Below are 26,134 nucleotides of genomic sequence, written 5' to 3' on the forward strand. Positions count from 1 at the left end.
TTTAATTTCTTGTGTACAATTTGGGAATTAGTATGGCGTTCATAATCACCGAACTAGTATATATTTGTTAAAGGGCCAGCTGAATGACGCCTCCGGTGCGGGAATTTCTCGCTTTATTGAAGACCTGTTGGTGGCCTTCTGCTGTTGTGTTTTGTCTATGGTCGGGTTGTTGTCTCTTTGACACATTCTCCATTTCCATTCTCAATTTTATTATTCAAAGTAGCATATAATAGGTGTAGATATTGTATATATGATTGGTCATCAGATTAATTTCCTTTCTCTGTTAGTAATCGTCATGTCGGGGTCTTTTATAGCTGACTATATGCGGTATGGGCTTTGTTCATTGTTGAAGGCTGTACGGTGACCTATAATTGTTAATTTCTGTGTCAATTGGTCTCTTGTGGAGAATTGTCTCATTGGCAATCATACCATATCTTCTGTTTTTTACTTATAGTCATTATCTGTTTAACTATTTTTAATTTAGCTCAAAGAAAGTTATGCAACAGCTACATCAATACAACAATAAACAGAAATATAAGAAATTCATATTAAGAAATCCAATGACATGACAAATATATTGCGAATATTTGAATTAACCAAAATCATACTTATTTTAATCTTAATTTAAGTTTTTACAGCATATTGTTATGTACTTTATGTTTGTCAGTTTGTAAATGTAATCTCTTTTGTTTTTAGGTTATCAAAGATATGCAGTTGTTTGCAGTTTGTGGCGTGTTGATGGCTATAGATCTATCAATAATGTTACCATGGACGCTTTTCTTTTCTCTCACACGGAAAGAGGTTGTTGTTACAATTGAGGTATACTCATTTATTTAAGTATATTTCGATGTATGTATATGATACAAAACTTGGAATCAACTAAATTTCAAGCAATACTATTTTCAAAATGTTTAATAGTTATCAAAGGTACCAGGATTATAATTAAGTACGCCAGAAGCGCATTTCGTTTTCATCAGACTCATCAGTGATATATATAAGGATAAACAAGTACAAAGTTGAAGAGTATTCGAAATCCACAATTCCAAAAAGTTTTGCCTAATACGGCTAAGGTAATCTATGCCTTGGATAAGATAATCCTTAGTTTTTCAATATATTTCAAAGTTTTATAAAGAGGAAATTTATAAAAATGACCACGTTATTGATATGTATGTCAACACCGAAGTGTTGACTACAAGGCTGCTGGTACCCTCGGGGACAAAACGTCCAGCAGCAGTGGCATCGCCCCATTGCTGTAAATAGTTATCAAAGGTACCAGGATTATAATTTATTACGTCAGACGCGCGTTTCATCTACATAAGACTCATCAGTGACGATCATATTAAAATATTTATAAAGCCAAACAAGTACAAAGTTGAAGAGCATTGAGGATCCAAAATTCCAAAACGTTGTGCCAAATACGGCTAAGGTAATCGATGCCTGAGATAAGATAATCCTTAGTTTTTCAAATAATTCAAAGTTTTATAAACAGGAAATTTATAAAAATGACCACGTCATTTATATTCATGTCAACACCGAAGTGTTGACTACTGGGCTGGTGATACTCTATGGGACGGAACGTCCACCAGCAGTAGAATCGCACACATTATTAAATACTAGACAAGTGTGCATGCGATATGTCAAACCGTAAAATCTAACAATAGTTGTTAGTATATAAGACAATCACTCATCAATTTTGTCTGATGGGAGGGATTGTGGCGTTCGATCAGTTAAAATTTAGTATGGAGCTGGCCTGTTAATAACTATTATTAGTTCTAGTCTATGTTAATTTCTGTTGATCATTTCACCTAGCTTCTAACAGTGGACTCTTCATTATTTAAACGAGTGATGCTGTGCGTATGGATACGTGTTTGCTTAGCACACATTGTCTAATGGTAACGGCAGAGGGTTGACTTATTTGTTCCATTGGACTGTTAATGTCTGTTATATATTAATTATACTTTGTATGTAGTCTTCAGACGGTATTTACATAATATTTAACATGAACAATTCCTTTTGTAACGATTCATTTTCTTTCCTCGTCGGTTGTATACCTTTTGCATTTGATGATTACAGGATGAAGAAAATGACATAACACACAAAGAAATATATACTGTGTGTACAAGTTCTACACAGGTCTACTGGTTATGTGTCCAGTATGTTTACAAAGGTCTCCTGTTAGCCTTTGGTACATTCCTAGCGTGGGAGACCAGAAGAGTAGAGGTTCCCGCCTTAAATGATTCCAAGCTGATTGGATTCTGTGTTTATAACATTGTGGTGGTGTGCCTTATTGGAGTTCCGTTAAATCATATACTTGATGACGAACAGAAGACAGCAAGATTTGTTCTGATGAATTGTTTTGTTATGTTCTGTACAACTTTAGTATTATGCATACTTTTTATTCCCAAGGTAATTATAATTAATTTTTCTGTTGATATATTTATTGATAGTAAGATAATGTACTAATATTTGCAAGAATGCATGACGACATTTCGATAAAACATGTTTGCATTTTGAAAAATGTCAATTAATAAGATATTACATATTCCCATATACAACCGTGCTTGTTGAAGTATATATAAAATAAATATCTGTTGATGTCCTATCTAAACATCCGTTTTTAAATCGATAAAAAGTGTTGTATATAGCAAGTTATATAATTCATTATGAATCATAATAAATAGTAATAAGTTGTATTTGTGGTAATACCATTGATGCATTTTGTCGAATTTTGGCCTTGCATAATTTGATCCTACGCATTCTTGAGAGGCAACAGTAATGCTTTTTATAAATCTTACTGTAAATGAATTTTCGACATTTTAGTTTAGGATTTGTGCTTCTATTGATGCATATCCGACATTTCCTTTTATTCATAATATTCTATTCTTTTTTTATTAGTTGAAACTTCGAAACGAGACTGACAATATAAAATTCGTTCCATCGCTAAATGGCAAGATCACATCAACAGTGAGGCCAAGTCAGCAAACTAAAGCACCGTCTTCAGGTAAGACACTTTAAAAAATAATGCATGACTCGTGCCGATGATGGTATGTTTCCTGAATGCTATTTCCGTCCATAAAACTAAACTATCACGAAAAAAGCAAGAGTTCTTAAATCGACACTTAATACAAATTCGTGTCACATTCAATGTTGAATAATGGCATTTTACTATGTTTTGTATCCATCATTAATGGCTTAAATACCTTACGTTGAATTTTATATTTCTAGAGTACTAATTGGCACATTTCAAAAATCAATATCTTTTCACTGAAGCTGACGGTCAAAGTATATCCGATTCTAATACCGTGAAGAACTGCTAGATCAAACAAAAAAAGTAGCAATGTGTAAAACAAACGCAATAAAAGTCATGAAATTTATTGAAGAACACCTGCGTATTATATATATATATAGGGAAAATAATTGATGCTGTCAACTTCAATATAGTTTATAAAGATATTTCGAACTAATTGCAGACATTATTTATTAAAATAAAAATACTTGAAGTTTCAAATAATGCGAATATAATTTGGTAAGTGCTGATGTATAAAAGACGGTAAAACACTTACATATTTTATTGGAAATTGCAGACAATAAAAGAGGAGTTACGCCGTATACAAATATGAAAGAGTTTCACACATTATTGTAGGTAGCAATCCTGATGAAAAATACCGTGCTTCAGAACAAACGAAAAACGGTCATGTAAGTACATCTAATCGATATTAAAATTTATCAATTATGGACTTTTGACAAGGTCAAATTGTCTACCGTGAACCTGTTCAGATTATATAGACCAAGTATGAAGTCGATGTTACTATTTTTTGAAATGATATTAAGTTAAACGCTATATTTTACTTTTTTGAAAATGGTATTGACTCTTGATACTATTGATATCATGGGGTCAATATCATTTCTAAATATTGTAAAGTCGAGTCAATATGTCAAAATAATTAAAAATACAAAATATATATTGGAAAATACCTCACCAAATAAACCAATGAGAATCAAGAATAATCGAGTCATATGTAATATATTCATATATTCACTTATATTATAGCAAAATAAAATACAAAAGAGTGCAGGAGCACTTGAAAACTACTGTAGCGTTCATTTATGATAACTGAATCTGACTTATCAAATGGTATTGCTTTACACTTTGGAACATAGAATGGAGTTTTCAAAACAAACTATTGCGATAATTTTAAGATAAAATATAACTGCGCCATGGCAATTTGTCCTCAAATTTGAAAACTTGTGTGTGCATACAGGAAAATGATATTTTATTTTTATATTTTAGAAAAATAATGCAGAGGCTAGTTCAGCCTTACGAGGTCAAGTTCTCTCGCCAAATCCAACCACGGATACTATTATCCAGTCATTTGTAGCAGACGACTCGACAACCGTTTGCTGATATTTTATTTGTGTTTAAGTTTGTTATGTCGAAATGTTTTCCTTTTATGGAATTTTGACTATTGAACAGCGATATACTATTGTTTCATTTATTGTTGCCTACCAGCGTTGTTATCAATTGTTAATATATTTTATTGTTGATTTTATAAAGATCTATTTTTTAAAAAGGATGACTTGATATAACATCTGCATTATTTAACTATTTAGTTTTTGACAGTCAACCACCTCAACTGGTATGCCTAAAAAAATTGTTTAAAATTATAAAAGTAAAAGATTGAAAAAATTTCTTTTAAGCAAGAATTCCCTTCCAGATCATCTGAGATCAACCCAAGTTTTGGTGATGTTTGTGTTGCTCAATTTTAAGTTATTTATATAGTGAATTATATGATGTTGTTTGTCGTTTAATCGTTTTATTTTTTCCAGCCATGGCGATATCAGTTTGTCTCCTTTTATGTGTTTGTATATCCCCTCGGGTATTTTCCGTCTCTCACTTATTGCTGCCACTCTCTTAAATTTATTTATTTATGTATGATAGTAAACTTTCAAAAAGTGTATCAGTTGCTTACAGGGTGAAACTTGAGAGAATTGCCTTACCTCCTTCGAGACTGTGATATGATGCTTAGACAAATCTTATAATAGTAGTTTATTATTCAAAAGTTAAAAAATCTTAATTCAACGTTAAATATACATCCATGCAAGATAAAAATGTGTCCATGTTTGTATCTTAAATTACAATACAGTTAAAATACGAGTTGGTTTATATTTATCACTCATTTATTTATTTCATCTATTCATATTTTTTTTAGGGGGGGGGGGTGATTTCCATGTTGTTTTGAAGAGACAAATAATGTGTTCGTGTGCTTTATACGGCACACAATGGGAGAAAGATCTTACCCATTGCCAATTGCCATTACAGTGCAAAATTAAAGTAAGTAAGTATACACCATTTAAATAAGCTATCAATCAAAAACTAATTTACTCTAGAAACGGGAGTGATTTATAAGTATTTATACCAAAGATAAATATACTCGCTTTTACTTTTATGTGATTTTGTTGGATAAGTACAAATGTATCATCAAGATTTTCAATAAACATGATAAAATTATACATTTGTGTCTGTATCCTTTTGTTCTGTTGCATAGTTATACATTGTACATATTGGTGACTTGTATTATTATTTCGATGTTTTATTTGAATAAAGTCAACTGTTTAGGGTTATTGAACGAATAATAATATTTCCAGGTTTCATTGATACATCCCATGTGATATTCATCTTTTGAATATGTTTTATTTTTAATTTATTGTTACATGTTTGTCATTGAATTAAAGATAATAACTTTGTTTTTATTATCGTTTCAAACAAAGTAAACCTATTCGAACTGCAGCCTGAATGAACAAACAAGTACAAGGAGGTTTCTTAACTGTGTTTCTCTATTTACTAATTTCGTAATTTCTTATCAATTTTCATTGTCCTACGCTGCCGTCAATTTTATAATGTGACGTTTGACCTTTGTAATAGAAATCGTATTTCAGATTGACATTTACAGTGGAGTTCACTTCTTACCTCTCATCGGCAGGAGACCTGCTCTAGGAGAGTAAAAAGAATAGTCAGAATCTGTCAGGAGAACTGCTCTAGAAGAGTATGTAGAACTGCTCTAGGAGATTATACTGCAATCAGCTATTTTACTATACAGATAAAGCTATACGTATAAACGTTAGCTTTGTACGTCAATGACCTTAACTAACCTATAAGCCCCGCCTCCTTACCAAAACTACTGTATTTCATCAACAACGTCACGTCACGACCATGACAACGTAAAGTAACAATGATCAAACTTTTATGAATTTAAACTTTTATGTCTTCAAATTGGTTATTTATATACCATGTTTATCAAATGTTATTAATTAAGTTCATTTTCCCTTTCTGATTCCTCAATATGTCAATTAATTACCGCCTGGACTACGCTCATAGGGAAATACCCCAAAATGGTACCCCAAGAGGGAAATTTCAAACACTTTTTTTACTATTTTTGTTACACACTTTTTTCGTTTTTAACCGAATTTTTGTGACAAAAAATGTCGGTTATTGATTTGGGGATGCTCGGCGGGCGGGCGGGCGGCAATCAAATGTTGTCCGTGCATTAACTCATGAACCGTTCAACCAAAGCTTTTAAAATTTTAACATGTTGTTACTGACACTTAAATAAAGGTCAAGTTCAATAAAGATGATTTTGAATTTTACCGTTCAGGAGTTATGGTTCTTGAAAGATTGAAAAATGGCGTTTCCAGTCGTGTCCGTGCATTTTCTCATGAACCATTCAACCAAAGCTTTTCAAATTCTAATATGTTGTTACTGATGACAAAATAGAGGTCAAGTTCAATAATGATAATTTTGACTTTGACCGTTCAGTAGTTATGGTTCTTGAAAGATCGTAAAATGCCGTTTCCAGTCGTGTCCGTGCATTTACACATGAACTGTTCTACCAATTCTTCCCAAATTTTAATATGTTGTTACTGATGACTAAATGGAGGTCAAGTTCAATAATGACGATTTTGACTTTTACCGTTCAGGAGTAATGGTTCTTGAAAGATTGAAAAATGGTGTTTCCAGTCGTGTCCGTGCATTTTCTCATGACCCATTCAACCAAAGCTTTTCAAATTTTAATATGTTGTTACTGATGACAAAATAGAGGTCAAGTTCGATAATGACGAACCTCGGTAGAACCTCGCATTCTCCCGTTTCTAAGCCTCATACAAATAAATCTCATATTTCAAGACACTATACGTATATTGTCTAAGTATATAGATCTGCTCTAGGAGAATAAATAGAACTGTCAAAATCTGTCTGGAATACTGCTCTAGGAGAGTATGTAGAACTGTCAGAATCTGTCAGTAGAATTGCTATAGGAGAGTATATAGAACTGGCAGAATCTGTCAGTAGAACTGCTATAGGAGAGTATATAGAACTGTCAGAATCTGTCTGGAGAACTGCTCAAGGGGGGTATATAGAGCTGTCAGAATCTGTCAGGAGAACTGTTCAATGAGAGTATATAAAAATGTCAAAAGAACTACACTATGACAGTATATAGAAATGCCAGGAGAACAGCTCTAAAGAGTACATGGAACTGCCAGGAGAACTATCTAGGAGAGATTATAGAACTGTCAGGAGAACTTCTCTATGAGAGTATATAGAACTGTCAGGATACTAAAAGTAACTATTCTTGGAAAGTATAAATCTGTCAGGAGAACTGGTCAAAGAAAGTATTACTCATCAAATATGCCAGAAAACTGTTCTAGGACAGTATATAGAACTGTCAGAATCTGACAGGAGAACTGCTCGAAGAGAGTATATAGAACTGACAGGAGAACTTTTTTAGGAGAGTATATAGAACTGTCAGGAGAACTGCTCTATGAGAGAATATAAAACTGCCAGGAGAACTGCTCTAGGAGAGTATGTAGAACTGTCATCTTGACACGTTTTATCCAATTCTACCTAGAAAATTTCTAACCTTGAACTCTCATCAAATCTGTCAGGAGAACTGCTCTATGAGAGTATATAGCACTGTTATCTTGACACCTTTTAGACAGTTCTATCTAGAACAGTTCTTATCTAGAACTCTCACTAAATCTTGCAGGAGAACTGCTTTAGGATAGTATGTAGAACTGTCATCTTGACACCTTTTATATAAAAAAGAAGATGTGGTATGATTGCCAATGAGACAACTAACCACAAAAGACCAAAATGACACAAAAATTAACAACTATAGGTCACCGTACGGCCTTTAACAATGATCAAAGCCCATACCGCAGAGTCAGCTATAAAAGGCCCCGACAGGACAATGTAAAACAATTCAAACGAGAAAACCAACGGCCTTATTTATATAAAGAAAAATGAACGAAAAACAAACATGTAACACATTTCTACTTAGAACAGTTCTAACCTAGACTCTCATTAAATCTGTCAGAAGAACTGCTAGATGAGAGTATATAGAACTGTAATCTTGACACCTTTTAGACAGTTCTACCTAGAACAGTTCTAACCTAGAACTCTCATCAAATCTGTCAGGAGAACTGTTCTATGAGAGTTTATAGAACTGTCATCTTGACACCTTTTAGAAAGTTCTAACCTAAAACTCTCACTAAATCTTTAAGGAGAAGTGCTCTAGGATAATATGTACAACTGTCATCTTGACACCCTTTAGACAGTTCTACTTAGAACAGTTCTAACCTAAAACTCTCACTAAATCTATCAGGAGAAGTGCTCTAGGATAATATGTACAACTGTCATCTTGACACCCTTTAGACAGTTCTACTTAGAACAGTTCTAACCTAACCCTCTCATCAAATCTGTCAGGAGAACTGCTCTATGAGAATATATAGAACTGTAATCTTGACACCTTTTAGACAGTTCTACCTAGAACAGTTCTTACCTAGAACTGATATGGTCTGTCCTACCTAGAACTAATTCAGACAGTTCTACCTAGAAATGATCCTGACAGTTCTACCCAAATACAGTTTTAGATAGTTCTACCTAAAACTGACCAAATCTACGGCTGGAATTGATTTAGTAAGTTCTATCCGTAGAACATTTTTAAGAACTCTTTGTCTTAAATGCAAATAAGTCAAAAGGATATAGTATATGAGATAATAACACTGAATGATGCCCTAACTGTAGTGACGTCATTTAGAACTGTTCTACAATCCTGACAGATCTGCTTATAGTTCTACGACTTGAACTAATTTGGTCAGTTCTGCCTAGAACTGATTCTGAAACTTCTACTTAGAACCCCCTTATTTTAAGTTATGATATTCTCAAAGTATTTGTGTGCAATCAACAGTTTGGGATAAAATCTTTGGTGTTACGCACGGACAATTGAAAAAGATGTACGACTTACAGATTAGTTACATCAGATAAGACAGAATAGAGAATGGAAACGGTGAATGTGTTGTCAAAATAACAACAACCCGACCAAACTTACAATAACAGCCTATATATCAAAGACTGTTATTTTTAGTTTTTTTCATCGTGTTGGTCTCGAACGAGCATGGTATATTCAGGACAAATAAGCATATTGAAAAACATATCAATATTATAACGATCTTTTACTTTTAACATTATTATCTGGCAATACAGTTTCTATCAAATGGTTTGTCTGATCATCATAACACTGTCTGTAACTTTATCAGCCCATGGATACCATTTTCGTCCGTAACTTTCAGAATCTCCATTCAGAAAAGCATTATGACAGGCATTAAACCACCACCCTCCTCCGAAATGAACAGCACAGTTTCCACTATAAAAGTTGTCATTATCCTGATCTTTTGTTGTAAATTTTTGCCCATTTTGGATAGCTGCATTGTGATTAAAGGCATCTCCTGAAAGTATTTGCAAACCGGGTTTACTTTACAAAACCAAGTTTCTTATTTACAGTAGCTTAAATGCGTCTCTTCTTTGAATTTTTATTTTTATTTTATTTGCTTTAAAGCAAAACAATTATAGAAACTGAATAAGTGTAGCAAAATTAACTTTATTGTATAAAGTTAGTCAAATCGTTTTATCATTGCAGAAGAATTTTGGCATTGTTATCAGAGCAAAAAAAGATTTTTTTTATGAAAATTGAAAATATATTTAAGAAGCATGAACACTCTTCCTACCTGCTGAACCACTGTATCCTGATATTCTCAGCATATATTTGCTATTCTCATCACTGATTGAAAACTGAGAGTAATTTGCATATCCACTCTGTTCTGATGATGAAATCATAAAAATACTTAATTCATGGGGACCATTCAATGAGATAGCATGAATATTTTCATTACCTGTAAATAGAAAGAATCGTTTAAATGAAAAAAAATATTTGTTTTACTTTATCCCTGGTTATCCAGACTGAAAAACTACTGATGTGAAAAATTGCTTTTTTGTTCTGTAGTTTAAGTTGATTCGTCCAATTTAAAAGAAATGAGTAAGAATGTCTTGCTTCTAATTTAGTTATACTTTACGCATAAAATCTTCTTATTAGACTTTTGAAACATCTCTCGACAACTACAGTTTACAGGTAAAATTGATTAGTCGTCTCAAAGATAAAAAAAACATCATGATTATCAATACGTAACATATTGGAATGCAGTTATATAATATCTTGACTATATAGATTCAGAAGATATACCAACCAAATAAATAAATAAATATATGTCTCTGTCATACAATATTCCTATTTCGTATGTATTTTACACAGCATTTCATGGTGAATTGATTTAAAAATAATACTGCAATCATTCTACATCTTGATCCGCTTTCTCTTCAATTTTATGATTATGTGAGTCTTTCGTCAAATATTTGCCGCATGCCAAAAACGATTAATTTGCTGGTGTAAAAGCTTTTCAGAAATTTTCAAACTTTATGAAGAAAAAAAAATAGTCTGACCGTCCATCCGTATCATACTTGTGAACACGACCAATATGGTGTTTTTCGACCGATCTTCACCTTCGATTTCTGGAGGGATAATCACAAATTGATTTTTAAAGTCGACGGAAAATATGGCATCGATTTTTTTTATCAACGACGGACTTCTCCGCTTTAAGATATCTTGTTAAAACTGATGTTTTCCTTGATGAATTTTGAAAAAAAAATATATAATTGACTCTTCATTTCAATGTAACACTGACCTCAGAGGATATGACATTTAAGCATCTATTTTTTTGTACATATGTTCGTATTGAATTCCATTCCAGTTGTTAGTTTATACTATAGAGCTTGTTGTCATATCAGGGGTTTGGAAACCTACGGCTGATGTATCGACAATAATCATAACTTGTCCCTCCGTCATAGTGTTCTTCCCTCGTTCTTGAAAATAACCTTTGGGTTTCTTACAAATTGATTTTATTTATACAATTTTATTGCTATATTGCGTTTTGTTTTGAGCGGGTCTTTATGATAAATTAAAAAATCCAGTCCATTTGGACAGTAATGACCATGTATCCTTCTACCCTTTTCACGACTAACATTGATGATATAGCAATGCGTGCTGAAACACCACATACATCATTAGTGTCTCCAGTCATGTTAAAAAGACATACATTTGCTATACATTTATCACGTCTTTAAAAGTGTTGTCTGTAGAACAGTAACTCATCAATACACAGAATTTATTTTTTTTTGCGTCAAAAGAGCATTTCGTTTACACCAAACGCTCGGTGGAAAAAGAACAAAAACAGATTTAAAATCCTAAGTTGAAACTATTATTATTTCAGATTTGAATAAAACAGTTGAAAATATTGCCATAGAAAAAAACAATAAAAGATAATAATTCGATGAACAAATAACTGAATAATGTCATATTTCTAAGTTATTAAGAAGAGATTCGTGGCCAATGTTAGGGACCATGCTTTACTTAAAAAAAACATATCAAATGATATGAACATTTTCGGTTATTATCATGAAATAGGAAGTAAGAACAAATGTTGCTTTGACTAAGGGAGTAACGTTTGCAAAATTCTTTGTTCATCTAAACCGATTCATCTGGATGTGAACAGGTTATGATCAACCACATTTTGATTTGACAGTCACAAACTTCCCTGTGTTTTGTAAAACGTCTGGTACAGTCACAGTTTATCATGTGTCAACAAACACCATCCAAAACGTCATATAATCTGTAAAAACGATTCAAACAAAGGAAATAAACACTAGCATGGTTTAAACCAGAACAAAGACAAATAATAAAATATGCCAATCGCAGTTATTCTGGTTCATGACTTGGAACAGACACAAGAGAATATGTTAGAATTCAACCGTTTGTGATCTTTCAACTTTACTCTAACCATAAAACTATGATTTAACAACATATCATTAGATTAAGTTCAAGAAAATATTTTAAAGAAATGATAACAACAAAAATTGCATGCGTCCAAAAACGTGAAAGAGCGATAAACCAAACAGGACTTATTAGATAAGAGACATTTTAGGTATGTACTAAACTTCATGAAAAACTAATCTTGCCTAGCCAATATTCTCCATAGGAGGATCCAAATCAATCTCGATAATCATTCCAATTCCTGTCAAAGCTTACCGTCTCGTTTGATCGTCTTTGTAGGACCTAAATTATAAGATTACGTAACCTTAAAATTAACAAGTAACAAGTTAAACCTCACTGAAACGGTACAGAGCGCTTCAAAGTATTCATTTTATGAATTTGTTTAGATGATACTTTTCAGAATCTGTGTTACAAACTGTTTCTTACAGTACGTTTTAAATTGTCACTTTGATAATAATGTTTTAAGGACAAAACAATCAAAACCAAGGAGTAACTAAAGACTCGCAAAACCAAAGGACATGTCCATCAACAGTTACTAATAATAATTAAGAAACAACACGAGCTCCACTGAAAACCGGGTGTGAAACCAGGTGCTCTGGAATGGTAGGCATTTCCTGCATCGTAACTTTCGTGATATTGTTACCTCGCTGACGCTAACAATAAAATCAGGTTCAACCCAGTAGTATTTTTCTTTAAATGTCCTGTACCAAGTCCGAAATATTGCAGTTATTATCAAATAGCCCGTTCATTTGTATGTCGGTGTTTGTTTTTAGAGGTTTATTGTTTCTGTTGTTTCGTTGTTTTCATCCTACATTTGATGTGGATCATTAGCTTTGGTTTGTAACCCGGATTTGTGCTCGCTTAATCAATTTATGTTTATGATTCTTTCCTAAATCATTATTTATGAAGGAAATAGATTTGAAAATATATGAAAATTAACATTAGAATGAGTAATTTAACCATGGAAGACGAACATGTTTCAAATTACCATCCCAGTTCTTCTATTTTTGTAATTTGTCTCGTTGTTTATATAATACTTAAAATTACCTTATCATTAGAAAATTATACATACGGGAAAAGGAAATGATGAATATGCATCGTTTTGAAATTGAAAATATTGATTTTTTTTTAACAATTGGAAGTTAAACATGTTAAACACTCGTTCATTGAATACAGCGATAATCAACGTACTGTCCATTTCTTCTTTCTGTCTTCCATGATACAATACACTCGTACTGGTGTGTTTAAATTCACTGGGTATATAGTATATACACCGTTAACATCAGATACTATTTCGCTGCATTCCTTGGCCTCTGTCATATTTGGATGCAAAAGTTTTATAACATAGCACATAAGACTTCCATTACAAACAAAAAGGCTACTTTAAATTTAATATTGTTAAAATCAAAGTCTTTCTGATCATTATATTCAAGCAAAATATCCAGTTTCCTCAATAGATATACCGGTCTATCAATACAAAGCTGATACAATTAAATAAAATGCAGCAGGGTAACAAGTTACTTTGTCACAGGGAAACACGTTGATAGTGTTCTGTGTCTGTATGTCTTGTGGTTCAATCCACCATTTTCTTCATAAGAAAATGCCTTTACCAAGTCAGAAATACGACAGTTGTCATCCATTCGTTTGATGAGTTTTAGCTTTCGATTTTGCCATTTGATTAGGACTTATATCTAAAAATTGACTATGAGGGTCGGTTGAAAACAAAACTTTACGACAAAAGAGATGACTTCAGATTCCCAATTGTGACCTTTTTAAACCAACAGTTCTAAATGGTGAAGTTGAAATCATCACTTCGTCAATTTACGGACGCCATCAAGAGTTGGTTGACCGTTATGGAATATCCGTAATACAGATTATATCGGATGTAACTACAACATTGTTCCCTTTTCACGATGACCTATCGAATTAGACTATTTACCGGCTTTGTAATTACATGAGCAACACGACAGTTTCCACATATTGACCAGGATATACTTACACTTCCGGAGCACTTGAAATCATCCCCAGTTTTCGGTTGAGTTCGTGTTGTTGTTGTACCCCTATTTGTGACACTTAGTTCACGCATCGATGTCAATATAATGGAATTCGATGCGACTGAGAAGTGAGAGGTGTATAGCTATAACACCAGGTTGAATAAACCATTTTCTAAATGTGAAAATGCCTGTACCAAGTCAGGAAAGTGATAGTTGTTGTCCATTCGTTAAATGTATGTTATCAATTGGTTTTGCCATTTGATTAAGGACTTCGAGGAAAATTCAAAACGGAAAGTCCCTAATCAAATGGCAAAATCAAAATCTCAAATACATCAAATCAATGGATAACAATTCACTCTCACTATACTATTTGCCTATTTTCCATTTATTGATATTACCTCTATTCTGTATCGTACGTAAAGAATCCAATGTGTCTTCAGTTTGATCTGCATCCATTTCAATCATCCGAATAAGATTTATGTTCGTTTGTGTAATATTTTTAATTGCTATAAATAGAAAATTATAATCAAATTAAAAAAACTCGCTAAAGAATACATTCTATCATACTTGATTCACCCTTACTCCTTTGTTAACTTAAAGTCCAGTGTATGGCGCCATACTGTTTGTTTCAATAGAACATTTCTTTATACAGACAGTAATAAAACATCTAAATGTCAATAAAAATTCTTTGTCAAATCAAAACGCTAAAACCTGAACTCCACTGTAAATACACACGTATTTGGCATGATAAAATCAGGTGGAATACGAAAGGACTATTCCACGTGATTTTACCATGGTGTTCCACGGGATTTTACCACTGACGATTAAGTGAAACCGACCAAACATCGTGTGAATATATTCTAAATTACTGCGTTGTAGGGAATATGCTGAAATGTTGCGTTATTCCTTCTAGAGTACATATTATCTGGGTTTTTCAATCCCATCAGTATTGCCTTCATGTTTTCTGCAGTTTTACTGTGGGCTTGTACTCAATGAACTTCAATTTAATTCCTTTTTGAGTTATCTGCTGGGTTTGTCTTTTATACACTGTAGGAAAAACGATATATAAAATATCCGATTTCTAATTTCAGTAACAGACAAAAAGTAAACAGATTTTCAAATAAAGAGGAATTGAGCGTGAAACGGTAATTATTCCTACGTTATTTGAACTATGAACTTTTCAATGGCCACATCTTCTTATCTCAAATCAAAGATATATATAAAAAAAGAAGATGTGGTATGATTGCCAATGAGACAACTGTCCACAATAGACCAAAATGACACAGATATTAACAACTATAGGTCACCGTACGGCCTTCAACAATGGCCCATACTGCATAGTCAGCTATAATAGGCCCTAATATGACAATGTAAAAAAATTCAAACGAGAAAACTAACGGTCTTATTTATATAAAAACCAATTAACGAAACACACATATGTAACACCAAAACAAACGACAACCACTGAATTACAGACCCCTGACTTGGGACAGGCACATACATAAATAATGTGGCGGGGTTCAATATGTTAGCGGGATCCCAACCCTCCCCCTAACCTTGAACATTTGTATATCAGTACAACATAAGAACGAACTATCAAAATCCGTTGAAAAAGGCTTAACTCATCAGATGGACAAAAATACAAGTGGGCGTGGCCGGGTATTTGTACATCCCGACAGCATAAAGACACTAGGAACAGATTTGAGAGTAATGGCAGTTATCTGACAGCTAGTTCAAAGCCAGTAACAACTAATACAAAAAAAAACATCATGCATCTAAGACTAAACTTTCAATCCGTAAACATCCACCATCCAATGGATTTAGTTTAAAGTCGTCATAAACAGTCAGAGAAAAAAATGACCTTGTGCAATGTCAAGTTACAGGTATCGACAGATTGTAGATCCATGAATGTGTATGTGTATCTAACATACTAATAATATTTAGTTTGCTTTTAGTTTACTGATAACAAAATCAATATTTATACCAATAAAAACAATATTCAATGATCTTATTACAGTGTAGAATTGGTAATATTTTAGGATAAGTTTTATAAAGTAGCGATAAGTTTACAAGGATCGTTTCTAAATTTCCGGGCACGGTTAACCAAATTTCCGTAAAAATGAGGATATGCTATCCCGTTTGAACAAGTTTTCTACAGGTTCAACCAAACTTCAAAACGAAATCTTTATATCTATGGAAAAATTTAGTTAAGGTTTTAAGTAATTTGTGGTAACGATATATCTGGTTAAATAATTTACCAGTTATACATAGATTGTGATCGTTAAAATAAAAAACGTCACACCAAACACGGGCATAGCGAACGAGCTGTGAAATATCAACACCGTAGGATGGTGCCAAAGGAACGTCATCATCTAAAAATGGAAAAAATTAACAATAGGGAACGAAAAATCATCCCTTTTGTCGTAAATTTTAGTGTGGAGTTTCCCGTTTAAAACCGAAATAAGGACAGTTATTGCCGTATACACTTGATTTATTTAAAGTAAGTTCCTTGGGGTAAATTTCAGCAGTATATTCAGAAAATCTTGATTATTTAACGAAATAAATATCATCAAGATAACGGTGTTAAAGTGTTGTTGAATTTATCAACTAAATGCAATTTCGACGTGTATTTACTAAGTTTAGTGATAAACTGTGATTCGTAACAGTCCAAAAACAAGTCCATATTGTTAAAGGGGCACAATTAATGCCCATGGGAGTACATAAAACCTGTCGATCAACTTTGTTGCCGAAACGTACATTAATATTATCAAGGAGAAAATTAACAGCTTCAATCATCTCACCACACCTCCAGTAAGTATATCTAGAACATTTAAATTTCTCATTAGAGAAGAAGACTTAAAATGAGTTGAAGCAAATATATTTCCAATCAGCTTCACCAAACGATCATTTATTTAATTAGGACAACTTTTGTTAATAAGATGGTGTGAAAGTGTAGTGTAAAGAGTAGAAAATCAAAACTGTCAACAGAATCAAAAGGACCATCAATAGCACGTAATCTATTTAAAACATCAAAAGAAATTTTTACACTCCAAAAATAGTTTATACCACTTTGTTCATACATTTTATAACAATAGTTTATATTAAGCTCTTTAATAGTAGTCAATGAACTTGTTAAAAGCACTGAAATATTAGTTGTAGAACACTTACTGGAGGCCGAGAGGAAAATATTTAAATGTTTTTTGTTTAGTTTATGTAGCCAATACATAGTAGGGGCCCTCAAATGTTCAGAAGAAGCCTTCAGTTTTGATGTGATTGTGATATGTTTGTTTACTATATGACTCTCTGTGGAGCGGATGGACTTGATGAATTTAAAATTTCATTCTTAAGAACGTCCGTGTACTATTAACGGGGCATACCACCTCCACATTGTTGGCTGCTTTGTAGACCGGTACAAACACAAACCGCTTTGAAAGTTCTAGAAGTTTATTTCTTATTCTGGAAATAGGTGTATTATGCACATTATTATTTACTTCTAAATTATTTTTAAAATGTGATATTCTCTTATCTACCACATTCAAACATTTATTTAAGTAACAATCAAAAGATTTTGTATCAGATTTTCTCGTTTACACCTTTCTTTACAAAACGAGGAAAGGAGTATCTTTTGTGAGGTGACGACACTTTTTCCAATCTATTTTTGATAGACGACGATATTTTGGTTCTTTTTTCAAAAAGTTTTTGACCTCTCTGTCCAGGACGATATTGAGGTCCCCTGTAATAACATGACCGTGGGGAACATATCTAAACTTCGATAATTCACAGTTACAAGTTAAGGGAGTATTATTATCTATATTCACGTCTGATGTAACCGCCGTATAATTAAAAATTCAAATATTGTAAAGAACTTTTAATTTCCTGGTCTGACTTACGCGCGTCTGGCGTATAAAATTATAATCCTGGTACTTTTGATAACTATTTACACCACTGGGTCGATGCCACTGCTGGTGGACGTTTCGTCCCCGAGGGTATCACCAGCCCAGTAGTCAGCACTTCGGTGTTGACATGAATATCAATTATATGGTCATTTTTATAAATTTTCTGTTTACAAAACTTTGAATTTTTCGAAAAACTAAGGATTTTCTTACCCCAGGAGTAGATTACCTTAGCCGTATTTGGCACAACGTTTCGGAATTTTGGGTCCTCAATGCTCTTCAACTTTGTATTTATTTGGCTTTTTAACTATTTTGATCTGAGCGTCACTGATGAGTCTTATGTAGACGAAACGCGCGTCTGGCGTATAAAATTATAATCCTGGTACTTTTGATAACTATTTACAGAAAATCCAAACATCAGTCACGAAAGAGGACCTTTAAGAAGAAAATATATTCGGCAATTTTAAATTTAAGTTCAAGGGATTTGCATTATATTATGCAAATTTTGCCTCCAGTGGAATAGAAAAAATAAAAGATATATGGGACTTAAACAATAAATCCTTTAAAACTTCTTTTGATATTTTTAACCGTCTTAAAGATAAAGGGAATTGGATTGCACAAAATATAGCCGCATTAAACCTTCGTTAACACCTCAACAAATTGACGTTTTAAAAACAGACTCTAGCATGCAAAGTCACTCTGATAGACCTATAAAAATAATAAATTCTTGTCAATTTATAAAAAATGGAGTTGTCGTTGATGCCAAAAAATTATGCCTTAAAGATATTAGATACTTCTATGAGAATAAAACAGCCCCAAAAAGCCAGTTTAAGTGGAATTTACATTTTGGGAATGACCTACCATGGGAATACATTTGGGAAACCTTGAATAAGAATTTAGCTAACAGGAAAACTAAACAACTTCAATGGAAGTTACTACATAATATAATTTACACTAAAGAAAAATTACAAAAAATTAATCGCTCAAACGGGAAGTGTCACTTTTGCAATGAAAAAGAATCACTTTTGCATCTTTTTATTTATTGGAAACTGGTGGAAGACGTTTGGCGGGAATTTTTTGAGAAAATATGGGAATTTTGTTCACAATTAAATATAAAAAAATTACAAAAATCGGAAACAAGTATAATTTTTGGGGTCATTAATGCAGATGCATCTTATACCCAAATTTTAGATACGGTACTTCTATTCACGAAATCGATTCTAGAAAACTAGAAATATTGCAAAATATCAAAAAAAAAAGGATAAGTAAATCGTTGATTTTAAATATGATAAAAACAAGAAATGCAATTTTTGCTGAAATATTTTAAACCGAATACGAAAAACGAAGCCTTTTCTTTTATGTGCGACATTTTTTGTATATAAATATACATTTTGTGCGGTCAGGTCAGGACCTCTTTGATACTGATTGAATATTAATATGTACACTGCTATAAACTCCATACATGTAATTTCTATTGTGTATGTATTAATTCAGACATGTAATTTCTATTGTGTATGTAATTCAGGTTTATCATCTAATTGTAACAAGTCATGTTGTATCAACAGGTTCATTTTATAAACAAATATTTACTCACCATATCTTTGAAATAAAACCTTTTTGGAAATCAAAAATCATTAAATAATCCATTTTTTTTATGAATGAACTACTGTAACACATCCCTTTAACAAATCGCACGTGGTAAATGATCATATGACCAGAATTTAAATGTAATTGAAATTAACATAACAAAAGACTTGATGTACGGAAACATTGAAACTGCTTAATAAATACAGGTAGCTTTTGTTAGAACTAAATAAAGATATTTTTTATACTTTATTTAAAATTATATATGGTAAGAGGTAAAGATATATAGATCGATAACGATTGCAGGTACATGTACATTTGTACAAGGATAGATAATATTTTAAAAGGTTGATGTTAATAATTTATAGTGGGAGTTTTTTTTCTCATTTGCTTTTTCCCCGACAAATGAGACTGTAACAATTGGTGCCTCCTTAGTTGCTCCCCTGGGCAACTGAGGGTTGATGTAACAGGCGATTGTTAATAAAATATGATTAATATTTAAAAAAAATCCAAAAAAAAAAATAATCTGCTGGTTTTTTTTTTATTGTATGAAATTATAGGTGGTTCTATGTAATCATCAAAATAGGGAGGTATAAAGTTTCGAACAGTAGAGTCATTAAATATACTAGATAAGTTGATAAAATCAATACCTCTGCTAATATATTTAATTTTCAGAAAATGACGTTTACGATCTTCAGGTTTGTCGATACGTGGGAACAGTCTTTTGTGGCAAAAACTGTAATTATACGAGAATATTCATACAGTGGGCTGAAGAAAGAGATGATGTCACACTTTTTGAAAGTATCGTGAAATTTACTAATGAGTATTTGACCCAGTTTACATAATAATTGATGCTTACCATTGCTTTTAAATATAGATAGGAGATTACCAAGTGTATAGTTTATACGATGTTCAACTCGTTGATTTCGATTGATTCGTTTCCCAGAAACCTACTTTTTCGTTGTTTTTCATCAATAATATTCATGATATCAATAGAAGAAGTAGTAGATGTGTTCCCTTGTCCATGTATATTGTCATGGAGACCCAGGGGGTATGCTGTTTGAAGTCGTTTAATCCAAGACAGTTCAACAATTTTAGGGGAATCTTCAAATTGTTTATGCGATTGCCCTTGTTGTTTCTGGACAGTTTCGAGCGGTTGAAATCTAATAAATTTAATATTGTGGTTGTGTTTACCTTAATGTTGATAAATTCTACTTTTGAATTTCTTAGGTTTTCAGAAGCGATATAGATGTTCCTGTGTTCGTTTGAAAAACTCCCTTCCTGTTTGTCCTACATATTGTATATCACACTTTGGCTTTGTTCATATAACCAGATAAATGAGACTTTGGTTTTTCGTGTAATGTCACAAGAAAAGGAAAGCAAAAAAGTTCTCCCGTTCACTGTTGATCTTATGATATTATCAGAAGATAATCTAGAACAGGTTTATCATTTTCTGGAATTGCACGGAAATATGTGTGGATATCCACGTGCATTTCTATTGAATAGTCTATTGAAATTACCTCTATTCTGTATATCACGTAAAGAATTAAATGTGTCTTCAGTTTGGTCTGCTTCAAATTCAATCTTCCGAATGTGATTTGTGTTCGTTTTTGTAATATTTTTTATTGCTATAAATATAAAAAATATATAAACAAATTTGGTAAAGAATACATACTATCAGTCTTTTTTCACCTATATTCACTTGTTAATACAGAAGCAAATTTATAGCTCCATACTGTATGTTTCTATAGAGTATTTCCATTTAAAGACAGACATAATAAAATACCGTAATGTCAATCTAAAGCTTTAGTCATTTCAATACGCTACAAAATGAACTCAATTGTAAAAACACGTGTAACACCATGGTAAAACACATAGAACACTATGGTTAAACCACATCGAACACCATGTTAAAATCACGTGGAACACCATGGTTAAATCACTGGAACACCATGGTTAAATCACATGGAACATCATGGTTAAATCACGTGAAACATCATGGTTAAATCTCATGGAACACCATGGTAAAATCACGCGAACTACCATGGTAAAATCATAATGGAATACCATGGTTAAACAATGTCAAACACCATGGTAAAATAAAGTGGAAAACTAAAGGGTACTTGTACTAAATACAACACTAAAGACTTAGTAAAAACCATCAAACATTGTGTGAATAAATTATAAATTACTGCGTCGTACGTAGGGAACATGCTCATGAGTTGTGTTATCCCTTCCAGAGTACATATTATCTTTTTTTTTTTAATCATTATTCTTGCCTAGATGTTAAATGTGTACTGTTCTCAATGATCTTCAGTTTAATTCTACTGGGTATGTCCTTTATAGATTGTAGCATTAATATTATGTGCTATGTATTATGTTTTGAAGAAATAAAACATGTCAGATATTTTCAGGAATACTTATATAAAATATCTGATGTTCTCACTCGAGTAAAAGACAAAGCATAAACCGATTTTCCGATAAGATGAGTTGCACGTGTAATGATGTTAAATTCTTTACATTATTTGAACTATAAACGTCTCAGTGACAATCAGACCACAAATTCCTATCTAATATCAAAGATAAAATGTTCCCAATGATTCCATCATGTGATTCGAATATTCACTTATAGGGTCTTTGCATCTGAATTAAACTCATTTATTCCAAAACCAGTTGTTGGCATGACACAGGTTTTGTTCTTCTCATATAGTTCATGATGGTATAATACTTAACCCCTAACAAGAGGCATTGTGCCTAATATTTCTATGAAGAAGACAATCAGTTTAATTGAGGTCTGGAGCTGGTATGTCAGTAACTGCCAGTAGTCTGTTGTTATTTATGTATTTTTGTCATTTTGTTTATTTGCTTTTGTTTCATATTCCGACATCAGACTCGAACTTCTCTTCAACTGAGTTTTAATGTGCGTATTAGTGCGTTTGTTTTTTCTACATTGGCCAGAGGTAAAGGGGGAGGGTTGAGATATGAAAAACATGGTTAATCCAGCCGCAATTTTGCGCCTGTACCAAGTCAGGAGCCTCTGACCTTTGTTAGTCTTAAATGATTTTTAATTTTAGTTTCTTGTGTATAATTCGTAAGTTAGTGTATACATATTAGTTTCTCGTTACATTGAAGACCAGTTGTTAGCCTTTGACTGTTGTCTGCTCTATGGTCGGGTTCATGTCACTTTGACACATTCCACTTTTCAATCCTCAAATTTTATTGACAGGATCTGCTAAATCTTTTTCAATTTTTTGTTTTGTATACAGCTGTTTTTCTTTTGGTCGTATATTTTTTTATTTTTTTTCCATATTTTATGCGATACTGTTGTTTGTCATTGGCTGATGAGTTTGACTATCCACTTGATATTTACCGCCTTTCTTTATTATTCTTACATTCTTGTTCCTTTGATATATGGTGCAATTGTATCACCAGAAATGCTATCTGTCCCAAAGACATCAAACATAAGAGCACGAACATTATTATAGTACATGTTGATGCCTTTCTTCGATCTTTTCCATTTCTTCTTGTGTTTCTTACTTGATGAACATTTTTTATGTTGCGGTCTTTGTTTGCTGTTTGAATGTCTCCATTATGACCCAATGCATATAAAAAATCCGAGCTTCTGTTTAAAGAGCTGTCTGAGGGAATAGAAGATACAGTTGATATATCACTTCTGGTACTGAATCGTGTTTCCGCCATCAATTACAAAACTGGTGTAATTTCAGCTCTAAAATATGGCAATGATATGACCAATAGTGAGTTCCCAAAAGTTCGTTCTACATAAGCATAGACATAGTTTCATCAGACTAATAACAGTATTTGTACTAACATGAACAATACGAAGAGTGTCATGTGTGAAACAGGGTCTGCTTAACCCTTCTAGGGATCTGAAGTTTTTGGTGAAGTTCGTGTTGCTCAATCTTTCGTTTTTCTATGTTGTAGTGTGAACTATTGTTTGTCTCTTAGTCATTTTCTTTTTCTTATTTTCCTAGGATGTTCTAAGATTATTTTCGACTTATGTGTTAGAATATACCTCTGATATCTTTTATTTTCTATACAGTCAACTTTACGTTATAAGATGTTGTTTGAACGGGCACTAGCTAGGAGATAAAAAAAAATATATATTTTTTATTCTTCCAACATTGATGTAAATCTCGTTTACATAACTTTTGTTTTTTTTAAAACGTCAGCTCAATTATGTAATAGTTCAAACTTCAATGTATTTGAAGGGGTTGATCAATAATTCAAAATAATAAGAAAACAAGCAGATATGTAGACATTAAGTATTAGTTATGTCAAATATGTTGTCATGTTTCCGGAAATGAAACGGCGTTCACGTCCTTGTTTTTTATCTAGTTGTGTTATATACTTATTTTTATATCCGGCACGTTCTGAAAATTTGACACTTCACGACACCAAAGCGTAAGTTAACATGTAGCATCTTTATATATGTACAAACCTTTTCTGAAAAGTATACTATTTTTAAGTCGTCCTAAAAAGTTGACAGTTTTTGGTCTTTTTACATGAACTGTTTATTATACTCTTTTTTTACATTAATTCTTAAATCGGTGTGCTGATTTGTATTTCCTTTGCTTTGATTAAGGTGTTTTCTCTTGAAAGGTATTTAATTTGCGGTTTTTTGTTATTGTAAACTGCTCACTTCGATTCGTGAAAAAAGGCGACGATTTTCTACTATAAACCACAAGAACGTGTGCTACTGTTTTATACTGTAACTGAATTATTTTATTACATCTATTATGAACTTTGAATTTGCTTAGACTATTATGACAATCAATGTATAACACAAGTTGAATATTGAACATTTCATTTAACAAAAAGAAAAAATATGATTTAAAACCAAATATTGTGTTTTTAGTATTGATACTTTATTGTGTATTGTTGTGCTAATATTTTGTAATGCTAATTGTTAGTAAGAATTGATTATTTTGTTTCTTTTCAGTTTTTCACCTTCTCCGGAGGATTGTTTATCAAGTAATGAATTTGATGTCTTATAGTCTTTCTTGTGAGCCATAACATATGTCAATATTCTCAGCTGCATAATGAGTAAAATGCTGCAATTTATTTTTATCTGACGTTCCTTCCATAAGACCGAAATTCCTTTCCAAAATAATAAAATGATAACAGAAGCCTTTATCTTTATTTTTTTAAGGATTTTTTTTGGGGAAATATCAACATGAACTACGATAATAATACGATGATAATAATAATAATGATAATAATAATAATAATAATAATAATAATAATAATAATAATAATAATAATAATAATAATAATAATAATAATAATAATAATAATAATATTATAATAATTATAATAATAAGAAGAAGAAGAAGAAGAAGAAGAAGAAGAAGAAGAAAAAGAAGAAGAAGAAGAAGAAGAAGAAGAAGAAGAAGAAGAAGAAGAATAATGATAATAATAATACATGCAACTATCAATTTGATATATTAACATTTATTTTTATCTGACGTTCCTTCCATAAGACCGAAATTCCTTTCCAAAATAATAAAATGATAACAGAAGCCTTTATCTTTATTTTTTTAAGGATTTTTTTTGGAGAAATATCAACATGAACTACGATAATAATACGATAATAATAATAATAATAATAATAATAATAATAATAATAATAATAATAATAATAATAATAATAATAATAATAATATTATAATAATTATAATAAGAAGAAGAAGAAGAAGAAGAAGAAGAAGAAGAAGAAGAAGAAGAAGAAGAAGAAGAATGATAATAATAATACATGCAACTATCAATTTGATATATTAACATAAACAATATAGTATTTAAAAATCGTTTTAAACTAAAATGGCAACTCACTTGCAAACAATGGCGAATTTACTATGTGTTGATTGATACATAAGGTAGACAAGGAAGTCTCGGATAACCAGAAATTCAATACAGTATTACGTAAACCGTATCGAAACGTTACGCATTTAAAATATCAAAGGTAAATTATATTTATTTGTTTGTTTGTTCGTTTGGTTGCTTCTTTTGTTTTGCTCTTTAATGGACATTTTTACGAATTTAGTATCTGTTATGGAATAGCCGTTTCACAGATGATATCGGATATCGCATATGTTCTTTATGTCGTAACTCCAATCCCCTTCCCATTTTACAAATGTGACCTACTGAATTAGACTGTTTACGAGATATTTAATTACATGAGCAACACGACGGGTGCCACATGTGGGACAGGATCTGCTCACCCTTCCGGAGCACTAGTTTTTAGTTGGGTTCGTGTTGCTTAGTATTTAGATTTCTATGTTGCGTCTTGTGTAATACCCCCTTTTAAAAGGCGTTCAATAAATAACGCATATTGAGTTTGCAAATATATTGGATCATTCGTAAATCTTCTTTAATTATCATTCATCTGATTAAGGTTCAAATGCAATTGTATTTTATTGTATCTAGTGGT

At 32.1% G+C, this 26,134-nt stretch overlaps 2 protein-coding genes across 2 annotated transcripts in view; one reads left to right on the top strand and one right to left on the bottom strand.

Annotated features, from left to right (window-relative positions):
* The window catches only part of LOC134683541 (gamma-aminobutyric acid type B receptor subunit 2-like), a 37,946-nt gene extending 30,498 nt beyond the window's left edge, over positions 1-7,448 (top strand). Inside the window, exons 13-19 of the mRNA XM_063542853.1 lie at positions 697-819; positions 2,074-2,406; positions 2,896-3,001; positions 3,644-3,696; positions 4,292-4,396; positions 5,321-5,336; positions 7,267-7,448. Of these exons, the coding sequence (XP_063398923.1) occupies positions 697-819; positions 2,074-2,406; positions 2,896-3,001; positions 3,644-3,696; positions 4,292-4,396; positions 5,321-5,336; positions 7,267-7,448 (918 nt within the window). The remainder of the gene's footprint in view (positions 1-696; positions 820-2,073; positions 2,407-2,895; positions 3,002-3,643; positions 3,697-4,291; positions 4,397-5,320; positions 5,337-7,266) is intronic.
* Positions 7,449-9,510: 2,062 nt separating this feature from the next.
* Positions 9,511-25,586, bottom strand: LOC134683473 (uncharacterized). Its single transcript, XM_063542789.1, has 6 exons — positions 25,537-25,586; positions 23,079-23,413; positions 21,207-21,314; positions 14,608-14,715; positions 10,060-10,224; positions 9,511-9,780 (listed from the first exon to the last, which is right to left on the bottom strand). The coding sequence occupies exons 2-6, from the start codon at positions 23,383-23,385 to the stop codon at positions 9,545-9,547; spliced, it is 924 nt and encodes a 307-aa protein (XP_063398859.1). The 5' UTR covers positions 23,386-23,413; positions 25,537-25,586; the 3' UTR covers positions 9,511-9,544.
* Positions 25,587-26,134: the final 548 nt, after the last annotated feature.

Source organism: Mytilus trossulus, chromosome 9 (genome assembly GCF_036588685.1).
Source record: "Mytilus trossulus isolate FHL-02 chromosome 9, PNRI_Mtr1.1.1.hap1, whole genome shotgun sequence".
NCBI classification, from domain to species: Eukaryota; Metazoa; Mollusca; class Bivalvia; order Mytilida; family Mytilidae; genus Mytilus; species Mytilus trossulus.

What these genes read in the sequence shown, in the direction of transcription:
- LOC134683473 (XM_063542789.1), bottom strand. Translation starts at nt 23,385, where the DNA reads ATGGCGGAAACACGATTCAGTACCAGAAGTGATATATCAACTGTATCT. An exon ending in ACGTGATATACAGAATAGAG is followed by an intron (nt 14,716 to 21,206) that starts GTAATTTCAATA and finishes TTCTATTTATAG; the next exon opens with CAATTAAAAATATTACACAA. An exon ending in AGGATACAGTGGTTCAGCAG is followed by an intron (nt 9,781 to 10,059) that starts GTAGGAAGAGTG and finishes AAATACTTTCAG; the next exon opens with GAGATGCCTTTAATCACAAT.